The sequence below is a fragment of the Callospermophilus lateralis genome, chromosome 13, assembly GCF_048772815.1.
Source record: "Callospermophilus lateralis isolate mCalLat2 chromosome 13, mCalLat2.hap1, whole genome shotgun sequence".
NCBI lineage: Eukaryota > Metazoa > Chordata > Mammalia > Rodentia > Sciuridae > Callospermophilus > Callospermophilus lateralis.
The window spans coordinates 95,680,561-95,692,886 of record NC_135317.1 but is presented as its reverse complement, the minus strand read 5'-3'; the positions used below and the strand labels follow the sequence as shown (position 1 = coordinate 95,692,886).

At 38.3% G+C, this 12,326-nt stretch overlaps 1 protein-coding gene across 1 annotated transcript in view; it reads right to left on the bottom strand.

Moving 5' to 3' along the window:
• Nucleotides 1-12,326, bottom strand: part of Shcbp1l (SHC binding and spindle associated 1 like) — a 35,728-nt gene that overhangs the window by 19,370 nt on the left and 4,032 nt on the right. The window contains exon 3 of the mRNA XM_076831506.1: nucleotides 871-1,085. Coding sequence (XP_076687621.1) covers nucleotides 871-1,085 — 215 coding nt within the window. The remainder of the gene's footprint in view (nucleotides 1-870; nucleotides 1,086-12,326) is intronic.

Genomic DNA, 12,326 nt, shown 5'->3' with positions numbered 1-12,326 from the left:
TTGAAAAATATTTTAAAATGACCTTCCAGTGAACCAAAAATGAGAAGAAATTTTCAATATTAGATAATCTGGGCTTTATTTTAGATACTACAGATAGGAAGATAATGTTTCTGGAAGTGGTAATGTAAAATTCACTTTTAAATTTTTTGTTCAACAAAGAAATAATATGTAAGATCTAATAAAATTTGTGGGTGGGACGTTAGAAAAATAAAAACATGCCAAAAATATCCTTTATTTTGTTTATGAATAGCTTCCCTAACTGCTTCAACTTATAAGAAGCAATCATAATATGGTTGATGACCTCTAGTATTTATAATGTCTTACATCTAACAAGTGAAATTTAATATACTTAAGATACTTACATAGGAATGGCAGTTTCTAGAATTTTTAAAAATTTACTCTAAAATGCAAGATTTTTAAAATAGCAAACTTTTCATTCCTCATATATACTACTTCTGCTAATAAATGTAACTAAAAGTTTTACAAATGCATTGTTAATTAAAAATGGACAGCCTGAGCTGGGGATATAGCTCAGTTGGTAGAGTGCTTGACTCACATGTACAGGGTCCTGGGTTCAATCACCACCACCAGAAAAAAAAAAAAAAAAAAAAGGATAGCCTCATGAGGTGGCACATGCCTGGTAGTCCTAGCACTCTAAGAGGCTAAGGTGGGAGGACCTTTGAGCCCAGGAGTTTCAGACCAGGCTGGGCAACACAGGAAGATCTGATTTTTTTAAAAGGGGAAATTTAATCCATCAGTAAAAATTAAATTAATAAATATTTACAAAGTGCTTATATGAGCAAAGCTTACACATTAAATCAATTGTTGAATATCCTAATTTTAATTTTCAGAAGTAGAAAGTCCTATTACCTTACAACTTCCAAAGCCAGAGCAACATCATGTATATTAGCATCTTGTCCTTCAACAGGATACACTTCCAAGAGAGGGACACTATGCTCCAGTTCCTCCAAAATCTCATCAACCAAATCCCGTGGAATATTTGCAATGTTGGAAGAAAAGGGCTCAGCCACCGAAACAGTAACTTTGAAACAAGATGATGAATTTGGTTGTGGTTTACAAGTTACCTAAGATAAATATTATAAAATGTGTAATTCCAAATACAAGTAGACTACAATTTCATTCTCATATGTGAGCTAATTATAAAGTTTCTTTTAATTTTTTGACTTCTTTAACAACATATAAGAAAAACTGTAAATAAATATTAAATAACAGGTTTTTTGTTCTTTTTAGTTATACACGACAGTAGAATGTATTTTGACATATTATACACACATGGAGTATAACCTCCCATTCTTGTGGTTGTACATGATGTGGAATTTCAATGGCTATGTATTCATATATGAACATAGGAAAGTTATTATGTCTGATTAATTCTACTGTCTTTCCTATTAACATCCTCCCTCCCTTCCCTTCATTCCCCTTTGTCTAATCTCATGAACTTCTATTTTTTTACCCCCACTCCCTAATGTGTGTTAGCCTCTACATTATCAAAGAGAATATTCGCCTTTGGAGTTTTGCGACTGGCTTATTTCACTTAGCATGATAGTCTCCAGTTCCATCCATTTACCGGTAAATGCCATTATTTTATTCTTCTTTATGGCCGAGTAATAATTTCATTGTGTATACGGAACCACATTTTCTTTATGCATTCATCTATTGAAGGGTACTAGCTGGGTTCCATAGGTTAGCTATTCTGAATTGAGCTGCAGTAAACACTGATGTGCACAAATGGCTATAGCATGCTGATTTTAAGTACTTTGGGTATATACCAAGGAGTGGGATAACTGGGTCAAATGGTTGTTCCATTTCAAGTTTAAATAACAGTTTTTCAAACTCTACTTCTTAAACACATGAGATGTGAAATTTCACGCAAGGAATTGCACATCTCTTCCTACATTATTTACTGTATTTCTAGGTTTGGGTTGCCAGACTTCTGTATTTCATACAGCAGTAACAACAAAAAAAAATTAATTCTGCCACAAAATCAAGTTTAAAAATACTTACTTTCTATATTAAATCAATTGTGAAAGAAAGGCCATCAGATTTTTATAAAAGTAGGATATTTATTATTATATTATTATTATTATTATTATTATTATTATTATTATTATTCAGGCTGAATAAATTAATCTTCGTGAACAATATGCTATGCTGTGTTTGTCTTATTTCACCACCGTACAGAGATGTCTCCAGTACTTGTCTGAAAATCTGTACTGGAGACATCACTGTGTCGTGATGAAGTAAGATGAACAAACAGGTCTATCGAGTGTTACACAATCCATATGTGTGGCAATGACCATTTACATATAGGAAATATTTTCAAATCAGTGAAAAAATATTTCAAATATTTTCAAACCCAAGCTTTGAAATACAAATTTTATAACCTACTAAATAGAAATTCTATTCTTTAAAGCAGTAAAGGGACAGAAAAAAACTAGGAGTGGCATTTCAATATATATTATATCCCATAAGTATTTACCACCACTAATCATCAAATAAAAATTTACTTTAAAAAAGAATTTCTTGACCATCTTCCACCAGCCTCTTATTCCTGCTCCTCAGAGACAACCATTTTCTATTCTTCTAGCTGATCATTTTGACATTAATTTATTAATATTTTTAAAGTTGTTGATAGTCCATTTGTATGCAGTGCTGAGAACTGAACCGAGTGCCTCCCACATGCCAGGCAAGTGCACTACCACAGAGCCTCAGTGCCAGCCCTGACATTTATTTAAATTATATACATCTATTGCTATATTTGTAGTTTTGATTTGTTTTCGTGTTTGGCATTATATATTGATTTCCCTTTCTGAAAAATAAGAATTCAATTGTCTCATTTCTCACCCACAATGACCCGCATTCTCTTGGCTTTCCACCCACCAATTTGATTATATCTTAATTTTTAACACTTAATATACTGGAAAAGTATTAAAAGACAAAATTGCACAAATCTAACTTTACAAATTTTTTTATTATAAGTTGTTCAAAACATTACAAAACTCTTGACATATCATATTTCATACATTTGATTCAAGTGGGTTATGAACTCCCATTTTTACCCCGTATACAGATTGCAGAATCACATTGGTTACACATCCACGTTTTTACATATTGCCATACTAGTGTCTGTTGTATTCTGCTGCCCTTCCTATCCTCTACTATCTCCCCTCCCCTCCCCTCCCCTCCCATCTTCTCTCTCTACCCCATCTACTGTAATTCATTTCTTTTTTTTCCCCTTTCCCCTCACCTCCTCTTATATGTAATTTTGTATAACAATGAGGGTCTCCTTCCATTTCCATGCAATTTCCCTTCTCTCTCCCTTTCCCTCCCACTTCTCTTTTACAAATCTTAAATGGCTTTATTTGTGATTCTAGAATCGGGGAGCAGTCTGGACCAGATTGTTCATAGTGTCCGACCCCCACCACTAGGGCAGGTTGCATTGATAGAGAAAAGGAAGAGACTTAAATAAAATGAAGCCAGGCCCCGTGTGGTGGCGCCTCCCTGTAATCCCAGCTACTTCAGAGGCTGAGATGGGGATCACCAAGTTCAAGGTCAGCCTGGACAATTTGGTGAGACCCTGTTTCAAAAACTGGAAAGCACTAGAGATGTAGTTTAATGGTAAAATGCCCCTGGAATCAGTCCTCAGTACCAATAAATGAATACAAATAAAAAATTTTTAAAATGGGAAAAAGAGACAGCCTGATTCATTTGCTTAATTTTCTATATGCCTTTCACTAATCTGACCCCAGATTCCTTAAATTGTATAAATCTCTTCTTGGTGTGTTCAGACGCAGTAAGTTTGTGTTTGAATGAAATACTGGTTTTGTTTTTCTTCAGTGCTCTGACTAGTTTCAACATGAGCTGTGTGTCTGCCAGGCACACAGCTGCTGTCTTGTCACTGACACTCTGGGAACCCCCTTAGCTTCTCTTACATAGGATAGGCCTCTGCCTTCTGAATCGGATGCCTTCAGGTTTCTTGGTGCCTTCAGGTTTCTTGGTGCCTTCAGGTTTCTTGGTAGACTCCCTTGACTTCAGACAACATTCACTGACCTCCTGAGGAACCGTAGGTAGGGCTTGACTTTTGAGTCTAACATATTAAAAAATGTCTTTTCCCTCCCTAGTCATCTTAAAAGTATGGCTAGGCACAGAATATATTTTCAGAACCTTTTAAAATTAAGAATTACGGGGCTGGGAATGTGGCTCAAGCGGTAGCGCGCTCGCCTGGCATGCGTGCGGCCCGGGTTCGATCCTCAGCACCACATACAAACAAAGATGCTGTGTCCGCCGATAACTAAAAAATAAATATTAAAAATTCTCTCTCTCTCTCTCTTAAAAAAAAAAATTAAGAATTACTGTTGAGAAGTCCAATGCCATTCTTCCTGTTGATTCTTTACATGAATCTATTTTATTGGAATCTTCTGTCTCTAGTATTCTCAAAATTCACTTTGTACTGAACATTCAGGTGCTCTTTTTTTTTTTTTTTTTGTAATGCTGGGGATTGAACCCAAAGCCTAAGTCATACTAGACATTTTTCATTTTTTTAAATTTTGAGACATCTTCTCAAAAAGTTCCCCAGGCTGGCCTTGAACTTGAGATTCATGCCTCAGCCTCCTGAGTTGCTGGGATTATACGCATATACCACCAGCCTTATCTTTTCTTTATATGTCTGTTATTGAGTTTTTAAATGCCTATTTTTCCTTGTTATCTATCATTTCTGTTTTTTCCAAATGTCTCCTTTTATGTTGGTTTGACCAATATGAACATTTCCTCAAATATCTGATGACCTGAATATGAGCTCATATTTAGTAGCAGAACACCACACAGGTGATTGGAGGGTCCTTGTATTTGGGTAAACAACCCCCCGAGTGTCTCCCCGTGGGGTGGCCTGCCTGGATCTTCCCATGGGAATGCCACTGCATATCATCATTCAGTCTTTGGTTTTGGTCTGATCATCTGAGTTCCAAACTTCATGCCTGGAGGGATCTGCCTTAGCTGCCAGCATCCTAGCAGATGGCTGAGGTCGAAGGCGGAGGATCCAAGATTCAGCATCAGTAAACCTTCCTCTCAGTGGGGTACTCCCCCAACCCTGCTTCTCAAAGCTGATTTCTTAAATCTAGAAATTTATGTCTTTTGCCAAAATGGGGAAATTTTCAGCCATTATTTCTTCCGATATATATATATTTAATCTCTCTACCCACATTTCATTTTCTTCTGGGACTCTGAAGACATCATTGTTTAGTCTTTTGTCACAGTCCAGCAAATCCCTGAGGTTCTGTTCAATTTTTTTTTTTTTCCCAGCCTGTTTTCTTTCTGGTGCTCAGATTTGGTAATTTCTATTTTTCTTTTTTTTATTTGTTCTTTTTAGATATACATGAATTTTGACATATCATACATGGGGTAGGTAATTTCCATCAAGTTTTCATTAATTAATGAACTTGATAATGGTTTCCTCTGTCTTTATTATTTTTGGTTTTTATTTCCTACCACTGTTAGTATTTCCAGGCTGTCACTCCTCTAGTACTCAGTTGAACATGTATGAAGCCAAAAGAAAACCCAAACAACTCACCACCTTGTCATTCCTTGGGTCATAGGGTCCCTAGCCAACTGTTCTTGTGTTTGTTTTAATTAATGAACTTGATAATGGGGTATGTAGAGGTACTCAGTGGGAGGAATGGGAAAATCTGTCCATCCCTTCTTCCTAGAAGTCCCTGTTTCTTAAATAGCCTTTCAACTAGTTCTTAACCCCATCTTCAATCCCACTTCCAGAGTCTTAAGAACAAATGCATGAGCCTTTCGGGATTATGAAATGTAAATAAGGTGGTGTTCTGTTGATGAACCCAGCCTAATTCCATCTTAAGACTGGGAGTCATCTTGTCACAAAGTCATGAAAAGTTAATTTCTGTTTTACTATAAATTACTGAGATTTCTAAACTTGTTTGGGATTCCTGACCCTGCTCTGAACTCACCCATGCCTACATCTTCTTGACCAGATAACAATCCTCTCTAAAACCTCAGTGGCACCTGATAAATTCTGATGTTGGGTGTTAGAGTCTGTAAACAAGTCAGGATGGCGCCTGGCAAAATGCCAGAGGGAGTGGTTTGTGAAGTAACAAAAGTGAGCCATTAAGTGTGGAGATTTCTTATTGGTTGACTGCTGTATCTAGTTTATGTTAATTAAGATAAGCTGTGTGGAATGTATAAATACCTCTGTTGTCTTACAATAAACGGCTCCCATTCCCGGTCTATGAATCCACACAAGTTGTTTGTTGTCACCCGCCCCCCACCCCGTTATTTTGCTGCAGCCGGACTGCGGCAGTTGGGATCTGAATTTACCTTGAAATATCATGCCATGTAGACCATCAATCTGCTGTCTGCCTTTGTATTACGTTTGCCAAAACCCCATTAGATATAAGTTCCCAAGACACCCCCATTTGTAACTTTTTGTGCTATATAAACCTTTTTTTCCCTGAGAGGTGGGCTAATCTCTAGCCCAGGTTTGGGAGAGACAGTCGCTGGCCAGCTTTTGAGTACACATTACAAGCTTGCTTTAATTTGATTTAAACTGGTGTTGGTGGTCTTTTCTTTGTGTCGTGGTTCAACTGTGTGTGTGTGTGTGTTTGGTGCTGGGAATTGTGGTGCCAGCTAGGTAAGTGCTCTGCCACTGAGCTTCATCCCCAGCCACAATTCCACTTCTTAGCTCTATTAATTCTGCCGTTTATCAGCTTTGCACTTTCTAAATCTTGTTGCTACTGTCTTCTTTCCCATTCTTTTTGTCCTTAATTTGGTGGAAAACTCTACAGACAAATAAAAGACACTACAAATTTTCAAAAGAAAAAAAATATAGACATTGGCAAAGGACTGATGACATTGGCTTCTCAACTAGAAATACTGGAAGCTTGAAGACAATGGAATGACATTTTCCAAATTCTGAGCATTAAATCAAACCTAGAATTCATATAACCAAAAGATCAAATACACATGAAGTTACCAAAAAGGCATTTTTAGGCAAACAAAATGCAAATAATTTTATCTGCTTTGTACTCTTAACTCATGAAGTCAGTAGAATAAGATCCACAGCCAAAATGAAAGAAAACAAAGACAGGAAATCTGAGGAATAGATCATAACCTAAACTATTCACCAAACGAGAATGGTGAAAGAAACTCTTAGAATGTGATGAAGGGGGACTGGGCGGCTCCCAGCAGGTCCACAGATCTCCAGTCCAGACTGTAACTCATAAGAATGCAACAGCTGAAGATAAAACCAGTAGTTTGACCACACTGATAAGACTTCCATAATCGGGGAAGAGGTTTGGGATAAACTAGTGGGGAGTACGTAGAAGCAACACAATAAAAGGAAGGTTATTATTGACTCTAGGAAGAATGTTTTAAATACCCAACAAATGACCTGCCATTATGCACAATTATAATGCTCCAATAAAAAAACATGGAAAAAAGGGGCTGGGGTTGTGGCTCAGTGGTAGAGCCCTTGTCTAGTATGTGTGAGGCACTGAGTTTGATTCTCAGCACCACATATAGATAAATGAATAAAATAAAGGTCCATCAACAACTAAAAAATATATCTTTTTTAAAAAGGCACAAGAATCCACTACTGAAGTTGAGAGTATGTGTTGGGAGCAACAAATGGATCATTGCTTTGAACTCCATAGCCTTGAACAGCTAGACTGCCCCTTTGGGATTCTCTCAGTACAATGGAGCCCGTTTGCAGGTGGCCACTGTTAACGGGGCAGATTCCACGCCTGGTTTGATAGGTTTGAATTCAGATGCCTGCTGCCCTGGGGTGAAAGAAATATGGGCACACTCAAGGGCCTTGAGGCACCAGCTGTCTGGAGCTAGAAGAGGACATTAGGTGAATAGATAAGCCCCAGTCAGCCTCTTCCTGCTGACACTGTTTACCTTGAAGAACCCTTCCTGACAAGAAATCCCTTTGATGTATTTCTCTTTAGATAAAGAATTTGTAGGCCTTTTTCCTTTGTTAGAGGAATCAGACCCATCAGGACTGATCCACCCACCAGACCCCTGCTTTTGAAACTAATTTTTCTGTCTTTTATCTTTATTTCTAAACATTTCTTCAGACTCTTAATTTCCCAGCCGGTTCACCCCTCTCTTTAGTTGACTGATCCCTCCATGCACTGGACGTCGCAAGAAGTATGGAAATAACCAGGATGCAAAATGTGAGTGTGGAGACAAGCTCAGGTGACTACCTCTGTCGTCAGAACTCAGAGCAAAATCAGGAAAACAACTGCTTTCAGAATCCATTACACATCTCCATATCAAAGATTCTCTGTGCCTCAACAAGGAATATAAACAAAATTCTAAAGCATGACGACAAAAAATTGGGGATGGGAGGGTAGGTATCTACAAAAAAGGTTACTGATGGTGACTTGTATATACTGTTTGTAAACAATTTTAATATCAACTGTGATTCCATCACCAGAGATCACCACCTTTTGTGCTCTTTTTGGTAGTGCCAGGGATATAACTAACCCAGGCCCTTGCATATGCTAGGCAAGCCCTCTACCTCTACATCCCCAGACTCCCTTTTCTCTCTTTTCTAAGTCACTAGAAGTTAGTTTGCTAACTTAAGTCAGTTTTTGCTGGTTTGAGATGGGTATGAGATGATAGCAGGCTGGTAACTCCTGGACTCAGGAATCCTCCTGCCTCAGCCTCCTCACTGCTGGTCCTACAGGTACCCACCCCTCACCCAGCTGTCATATATGTTGTATGACTACATAATATTCTACTTTGAGGGCTGGGGTTGAGGCTCAATGGTAGAGTACTCGCCTAGCATGGGCAAAGCCCTGGATTTGATCCTCAGCACCACATAAAAATAAATAAAATAAAAGTATTGTGTCCAACTACAAAATAAATATTAAAAAAAATTCTACCCCTAAAAAACAAATGCCAAATGTCTTCTTTGATATAATGAGAGCAACTAAGAACAGAGCAGGGAGGAAGAGCAGGAGGAAAAGATTAACATTAAACAGAGTCATGAGGTGGGAGGGAAAGGGAGAGAAAAGGGAAATTGCATGGAAATGGAAGGAGACCCTCATTGTTATACAAAATTACATATAAGAGGTTGTGAGGGGAATGGGAAAAAAATAAGGAGAGAAATGAATTACAGTAGATGGGGTAGAGAGAGGAGATGGGAGGGGAGGGGAGGGGGGATAGTAGAGAATAGGAAAGGTAGCAGAATACAACAGTTACTATTATGGCATTATGTAAAAATGTGGATGTGTAACCGATGTGATTCTGCAATCTTTGTAATGTTTTGAATAACCAATAAAATATATATATATATATATATATATATATATATATATATATATATATAAAATAAAAAAATAAAGATATTAGAGAAAAAAAAATTCTACCTTGAGTAGAGATCATCATTCATTTGGTACAGATTTTATTAAGAAACTTGTTATGGTATTCACCATTTTTTAATTTTATAAATATTGCTTAATTCTTAATATGTATATCTTTTTCTGTATTTCTGATTCCCATAGAATAAATTTTTAGAAATCAAATGAACTATTTTAAAGTTTTTGATGTATCTTGCCAAAATGTTTTCCACAGAGGTTGAAAAAAACAGTTTCCTTAATTTCTGGACCACTTTATAGCCAAATTTAAGGGTATGCTAAATTCCCTTCCAATACAGTATTATATTTCCAATTTTTTTGCTAATTGAATGAATCTGCCCTAGGAAGACTAATGGACCCCAAAGATGTCCAAGGCCTAATCTATGGGACCTATGACTATGTCATCTTACAAACGGGACTTTGCAGGCATGATTACTGCTAAGAACAATGAGATGGAGAGGTTATCCTGGATAACCTAGGGAGGTCTAATTTAATCAAAAGAGTCCTTTAAGAGGGGAGCAACTTCTGAGGTCAGCCAGGGCCCAGAAAACAATGGGACCCCTCTCTGGGCCTTGTAACTCTGGTGAGTCACCCGATCTGCCAATCAGGGAGATGGAGAGGACCCTAGAGAACATAAAGCCAATCAGTGCACATTTGGCAAAGAGGAGGGTTATTAGAGAGGAAATGTCCCTGATTCTTCCAAGAGAAGCCACATATGGCCAGCAGGACCCTGACCCATCTTGGCAGATGGTACCACTGGTAGAGAAAAGCTAAGGAGCCAAGAGGCTTCACACACATCCTCAAGAGTGATTTCTGAGGAATCTCAGTTGACTCTTAAGAGTAGACAGGTACAAAGTCAGTTTTGACCAACTTGATCTTAAACACATGGTAGGAGAGTATAGCCTAAGCTATACGGTCCTAAACGGACACTTAAAAGGAAAAACAATGTTTTTTTTTTTTTAATGTAACTTAAGATATACACTTATGTCAGCTCTACCAAAAGTAAGTAAAGTTGGAGGCTACAAAGCAAGGGTTCTTGGTTCCTAATAATAATGGCACAGAGGACTCTAGAGTTAGAAGTTTATCCTAAGTTGATATGAGCCTGATCTCATGGACCTACACACCTTCCTAACCTCCTACACATTGATAAACTTGATCTGTTTTTCATTGATATGATTATGAGTTATTGTCTTTATGGTTTTCAAAGACTGGCTATAATACTAATTGCTTTTGTGCTGTTTACAAAAAAGTAATGCGTTGCTGTCTTGTTTATTGTTGTCTTGGCATGACCCCTGCTCTATGTCTAGTCCTTGTCCAGTCACCTGCCATCTGCCACTGTGGACCTTTGGACTGTTTTGATGCTGAATACCCTTAACTGTCCACACTCCACCTGATAGAGAACAAGGACTTCACCCTCTTTCAATAGAAAGCATCTTCGAGATGTTGTTGCCCATTTTTCCATAGAGATGGAATATAGAAATTGACAGTGGGGAAATGTAACAGGGGCCTGCTTTATGCTTTGAATATAGACCTTGCTGCTCTGCCACTGCAATTTATATTTATTTATTTATTTATTTTAGAAAGAGAGAGAGAATTTTTTTTTAATATTTGTTTTTCAGTTTTCAGCGGACACAACATCTTTATTTGTATGTGGTGCTGAGGATCGAACTCAGTGCCGCGCGCATGCCAGGCGAGCGCGCTACTGCTTGAACCACATCCCCAGCCCTGCAATTTATTTTTAAAATGGGCATGTTTAGGGGCTGGAATTGTGGGTCAGTGGTAGAGTGTTCGTCTAACATGGGCTGGACCCGGGTTCAATCCTCAGCACCACATAAAAATAAAGGCATTGTGTTGTGTCCATCTACACCAAAAAATAAACTTTTTAAAAAATGGGCATGTATGTCTTCCTTTCTCCCTGCTCCTCCCTAATCTCTCCCTGTCCCTAATCTCAGGGGAAACAGAATTACCTTTCTTCTCCATCCTAGACAGAGTTGTCTCTCCTTGAGCACTCACCCACCACGGGAATGAAGTAATCCAGACTTTGGGGATGGTACCAGAAGAAATGACTATCTCCCAAATTAACAAGTGAATTACAACTCTAACAGAGAACATGTGGGAAAGTAGCCTTTGAATCACCTCTTTAAAAGCCCCCTGTTCCTGCTGATAGGCAGAATCACAGCCTTTGGAACAGAAGTTCCCTGTGTTTCTCCTTTGCTAGCATAACCAAACTTTTTTTCCTTTTTCTCAAGAAAAAGAGAGAGAGAGAGAGAGAGAGAGAGAGAGAGAGAGAGAGAGGAGCAAATTGCTAGGTATGGTGGTACACACCTGTAATCCCAGTTACCTGAAGCTAGATCAGGAAGACTGCAAGTTTGAGATCAGCCTGGGTAACTGGGTGAGACGCTATCTCAAAATACAATAAAAGGGACTGGGGATGTAACTCAGTGGTAGAGCACATGCTTACCATGTGCTCTGGCTTAATCTTTAGTCTCAGTCTCTCTCTCTCTCTCTCTCTCTCTCTCTCTCTCTCTCTCTCTCACACACACACACACACACACACACACACACACCACAAAGGAAAGAAACAAGAAAAAGGTGGGAGGAGTGGTTTCCACCCTGCAGAGAACAGAGGGATGCCACGTGAGGACCTTGAAGAACAAGGCGGCCAGGAGCCACAGAGTGCAGGTAGCTCCTAAAGGCTGGAAAACCTAAGGAAACAGGACTCCCAGAGCCTCAGAAAAGTGTACAGTCCAGCCTTACACCTTGATTCAATCCAGTTAAGCCCATGCCACATTCTGACCCAAAGAATTGTAAGATAATAAATTTATATTATTTAATCCACCAAGTCTGTGGTAGTTTGTTGAGGCAGCAATAGAAAAATATTAGAGTAACTAAAAAACAAAACAAAACAAAAAATATAACAGATTA